The sequence below is a fragment of the Toxoplasma gondii genome, chromosome IV, assembly GCF_000006565.2.
Source record: "Toxoplasma gondii ME49 chromosome IV, whole genome shotgun sequence".
NCBI classification, from domain to species: domain Eukaryota; phylum Apicomplexa; class Conoidasida; order Eucoccidiorida; family Sarcocystidae; genus Toxoplasma; species Toxoplasma gondii.
Genome location: NC_031471.1, coordinates 2681324 through 2686605, shown reverse-complemented (window position 1 = coordinate 2686605; position 5282 = coordinate 2681324). Strand labels below are relative to the sequence as shown.

General features: G+C 53.2%; 1 protein-coding gene across 1 annotated transcript; it reads left to right on the top strand.

Annotated features, from left to right (window-relative positions):
- Nucleotides 1–1253: 1253 nt before the first annotated feature.
- TGME49_237900 (OTU family cysteine protease) lies at nucleotides 1254–2714 on the top strand (the record flags this gene model as incomplete). Its single annotated transcript, XM_018780512.1, has 1 exon — nucleotides 1254–2714. The coding sequence occupies one exon, from the start codon at nucleotides 1254–1256 to the stop codon at nucleotides 2712–2714; it is 1461 nt and encodes a 486-aa protein (XP_018637927.1).
- Nucleotides 2715–5282: the final 2568 nt, after the last annotated feature.

Here is a 5282-nt window from a genome sequence, read left to right as displayed (position 1 = left end):
AGAAATAGGGACACGAATGGAGCACGATAGGGCTACAGCTTTTTAAACACAAACAGTAGTGACAACAGAGGTTTTGGAAGGTACGACTCTTCAACTAAACACGAAAGGCATCCATGACTCCCGGTATTGGCGCGTTTGAGACCAGAGAACGGCGACAGTCCAGAGAGTGGTACCCTCGATATAGGCAACGTTTTTCCATTAGTTGTACCGGTCAGTGTCAGCAGGACGGCATAAGGGTCGCATCTGAGAAAGCGTTAACTGTCAATCGCGTCGCTTGTGTCGTCCCCGATCAGCTACTGCCTCGACGTATCATGACCGGCCAACTGAGGGGAGCAACGAAAAAGCGCTTCACCTGGCAAAGCAGAATTCGTCATTCTTCATAAGTGCACCACCACATTAAAAAAACACCGCAATATACCGTACAGGTTACCCAGTTCGTCCCTCGCTACCCCACTCTGAAAACTGGCAAGGCGGCAGCCTCATCCTACCGTCAGAACGAGTTGTCGCTCGCTACTGTCGGGTTCAGACTGATTCATTGTTTGATTCGGTTCATCGAGATGTACACAACTTCTCACTGAAGCGTCAGCATTGTTTACACTGTTGACAACGGAGGACCAACGCTCTGCTCGTTACCGGGAAGCTGGCTCTGTCTGGCAAGCACCTCGTCGCGATTGCGAGGCCAGCAACTCAACAGCCCCAAACGTGCTTGTTTCTACAACTGCCTTTGCTGGCTATGTGGAATTATCCGTCCACGCTTCGCTACTACTCCGATTGCTCAGTGTGCGTGACATTGTGCTATCGTGGCGGCCGGCTCTGATCATGCACGCATTGCCGCCGACACTGCTCGTAGTCGAAAAACGAAACTCGGGGTTAAATTTGGCAACAGGTACACGCCATAGCGAACATGGATGATCAATCATTTCTCACCCATTTACAATTAAGCTTACGTCGACTGTTCCGATAGACGATTGTAAGATCTAAATATATTCAATTATACTGTTTGTTTTCTGCGGCTCTACCATCGTACGATGCATTCAACGAATCATCAAGCCCCCTGGTCTCAGACCAGGACCCTTGTCTCGAGCCCCTCTAAAATGTCTGTTTCTGCCGTAGAGGGAACTCTTCCCTCGAACCTCTTTTCTGTCTCGCGGCAGCAGCTTGCTTCGTCGCCGGGTTCCGGCTATCAATACCGTGATTTACTACGCCCTGCAAAAAGGCTTCCGCTACCCCTCTCTCCGCTAGAGCAAACGGCTATGGTGCTCTCAAGTGGATGGCGTGCTCTGATACGCTGTTGTCAGCCGGTGCTCGCGACCCCTAACGTGAGTGCCTCTGACAAGCAAGAGCTTGCTCCCTCCTTCGTCGGCCGCGTCGACGAAGAGGAACTAAACTTGGAGTCAGAGACCAAAGTAAACTACCGCGTCCATGCTACACTGCAAGGAGACATCTGCTGGACACCGAGTACGGCGAGCGAGGAGTTCGACCCGGAGTCCCACTCTTGCGCTGACGATGCAGTCATTGTTTCGTCATTTGGGAGCCGAGTCGACGCCGCGGAACTGGATCTGGACCGAGACGCTGACATCGTCTATGATTCTGCGTACGAAGCAGACAACGAAGAAGACGCGTGGTCAGAAACAGGGTCGGAAGAAGACGCGGACGAATCTCCTAGAAGTAGCGAGGTCTTGACTCAAGCTGACGAAGATGGCCAGAGTTTCGAAGGAGACCTTGCTACTACGAACTTCGTCGCGTCGACGCAGACAGGCGAAGACTTCTCTGGAGACGAATGGGAAATTCCTGAGGAGATTTCACCAGCAGAGGGGATGACGACGAGGACACCAACACCTCCAGGAGGATCACCGGGAGATTGCTGCGGAGATGGAAATGAGGAAAAAATCTTCGGTCGATTCGCAGCCCTCCACGAGAAGGAGCAACCCGTGTGTCAATCTCTGAGTCAACTGCCCAGAGACATGCAGGCGCCTCCTTTGGAGCAGTCGGTTCAAGCGTCGAAGTTGTCGCAGCGGTCCTCCAGCCGACCTTCAGCCAAGCTACCACCGGAAATGTTGCCCTTCATCGCCCCTCATCCGCAATGGTGCCGTCGCTTCGCCTATGACTTCAAAACGCCAGCGAAGAGTCTGTCCATGGTGCCGCAACCCGAGCTGTCATTCTACGACGCGGTGGTTGTGGAGCGGCACCGGGTTGCTCCTGACGGAAATTGTCAATTCCGTTCCGTCAGCTACGCGTTGCTAGGCACAGAGGATGCCCATGCGGAAATCCGGCAAGAGGTGGCGCACTATCTGAGGGGCAACTTTAGTCGGCTTAGCTGGCTGATAAACCCGGACACACTGGAGGAAGACGAGGGGAGAATGGCTCGACTCGACAAGAAATACAGAGTCAGAATTCCGTACAAAACCTACAAAGGTTATCCCTTGGCAGAAGACGAGCTCAAACTTAATTGGGTTATCAGGCTTGGAGACGCACGATACAGGATCTGGGGTGACGAGTGCACTCTCGCTGTGATGGCGGAGATGTACAACATCCGGATCGTTGTTGAGCAACAAGAAGGCGACGGGCGTCGGGCAACCAAAATGGGTTCGCATGCAGTCCAGGTTATCATACCATACGATGTGGTTCCTGAGGCATGCATCCCGACGATTTTCCTGATCTACGACCTTCAGCGTCAACACTACGACGTGGTCGAAAAGGTCAAACCCAGGTGAAAAACGTCACATGCCCTAGCTCAACAACCTCCTGCGTAATCCAAGCCCGACTGTTCGTCTCTCACGTCCGACAAATAGCCAAGTACCGTCGTCAAGAACTGCCTCCTTCGTCGAATCAAGCCACCGACTGTCTTCCTCGTCCTCTCTTCAAGTTGCGACTTCTTTCCGGAATAACTACAAGCTGGGCGTGAATGTATGTGAGACGCATTTCGATTCCCTGTCTCCACCTTCCGGCTGGAGCCAAGCTGCAGGCCCCTCCGACTCCTACTCCCTCAGACCCAGCTGCCGACCCCGTCTCCCGCGACTCCTTATGTCCTGATATCTCTCCTCCATGACGGCTGGAGGAGCGGCATCGCGTCTGTAGTCCCCTTCGACTTCTGTCCCTTCTGTGGCTCCAAGCACATGGCGAGCTTGCCTGTGAAAAAACAAAAAAAAGTCAAAAAGAAAACGCACTTCGGCTCCGCGGTCTCATCCCGACAGAGGCAGCTGGGCCGGAGTCAAAAAAACAAAAATCAGAAAAACAAAAAGAAAAAAAAAGAAAACAACTTTCGTCTTCCTCCCTGCAGACACAGTGCATCTGGATTCCTCTCCTACGCCTCCTCCTCCCTTCGTCCAAGCCTCCGACTCTGTCTCCCTCGCCCTCTTCTCCACTCTTCAATTCTCTCCGCCATCACCACGAGGAAAGCGTCGTCTCGTCTAGATCGCATTCCGGTGTCTCTTTTTCCACCCTCCAGGAAAAGCAGCCAAGCCGGAAACATCTTCTCCCTCTCCGACTCTCGTCGCTTCCCAACCACGCCACCCCCTCATCCTCACCCTCGCCTTCATCTACAGTCCTGATATCTCTCCTCCAAGACGGCTGGAGGAGCGGCATCGCGTCTGTAGTCCCCTTCGACTTCTGTCCCTTCTGTGGCTCCAAGCACAGGCGAGCTCGCCTGTGAAAAAACAAAAAAAAATCAAAAAAAGAAAACGCACTTCGGCTCCGCGGTCTCATCCCGACAGAGGCAGCTGGGCCGGAGTCAAAAAAAACAAAAATCAGAAAAACAAAAAGAAAAAAAAATAAAACAACTTTCGTCTTCCTCCCTGCAGACACAGTGCATCTGGATTCCTCTCCTACGCCTCCTCCTCCCTTCGTCCAAGCCTCCGACTCTGTCTCCCTCGCCCTCTTCTCCACTCTTCAATTCTCTCCGCCATCACCACGAGGAAAGCGTCGTCTCGTCTAGATCGCATTCCGGTGTCTCTTTTTCCACCCTCCAGGAAAAGCAGCCAAGCAGGAAGCATCTTCTCCCTCTCCGACTCTCGTCGCTTCCCAACCACGCCACCCCCTCATCCTCACCCTCGCCTCCATCTACAGTCCTGATATCTCTCCTCCAAGACGGCTGGAGGAGCGGCATCGCGTCTGTAGTCCCCTTCGACTTCTGTCCCTTCTGTGGCTCCAAGCACAGGCGAGCTTGCCTGTGAAAAAGCAAAAACAAATCGAAAAAAAAAACGCACTTCGGCTCCGCGGTCTCATCCCGACAGAGGCAGCTGGGCCGGAGTCAAAAAAAACAAAAATCAGAAAAACAAAAAGAAAAAAAAATAAAACAACTTTCGTCTTCCTCCCTGCAGACACAGTGCATCTGGATTCCTCTCCTACGCCTCCTCCTCCCTTCGTCCAAGTCTCCGACTCTGTCTCCCTCGCCCTCTTCTCCACTCTTCAATTCTCTCCGCCATCACCACGAGGAAAGCGTCGTCTCGTCTAGATCGCATTCCGGTGTCTCTTTTCCACCCTCCAGGAAAAGCAGCCAAGCCGGAAACATCTTCTCCCTCTCCGACTCTCGTCGCTTCCCAACCACGCCACCCCCTCATCCTCACCCTCGCCTCCATCTACAGTCGTGATATCTCTCCTCCAAGACGGCTGGAGGAGCGGCATCGCGTCTGTAGTCCCCTTCGACTTCTGTCCCTTCTGTGGCTCCAAGCACAGGCGAGCTCGCCTGTGAAAAAACAAAAAAAAGTCAAAAAGAAAACGCACTTCGGCTCCGCGGTCTCATCCCGACAGAGGCAGCTGGGCCGGAGTCAAAAAAAACAAAAATCAGAAAAACAAAAAGAAAAAAAAAGAAAAACAACTTTCGTCTTCCTCCCTGCAGACACAGTGCATCTGGATTCCTCTCCTACGCCTCCTCCTCCCTTCGTCCAAGCCTCCGACTCTGTCTCCCTCGCCCTCTTCTCCACTCTTCAATTCTCTCCGCCATCACCACGAGGAAAGCGTCGTCTCGTCTAGATCGCATTCCGGTGTCTCTTTTTCCACCCTCCAGGAAATGCTGCCAAGCCGGAAACATCTTCTCCCTCTCCGACTCTCGTCGCTTCCCAACCACGCCACCCCCTCATCCTCACCCTCGCCTCCATCTACAGTCCTGATATCTCTCCTCCAAGACGGCTGGAGGAGCGGCATCGCGTCTGTAGTCCCCTTCGACTTCTGTCCCTTCTGTGGCTCCAAGCACAGGCCAGCTCGCCTGTGAAAAAACAAAAAAACATCAAAGAAGAAAAAGCACTTCGGCTCCGCGGTCTCATCCCGACAGAGGCAGCTGGGCC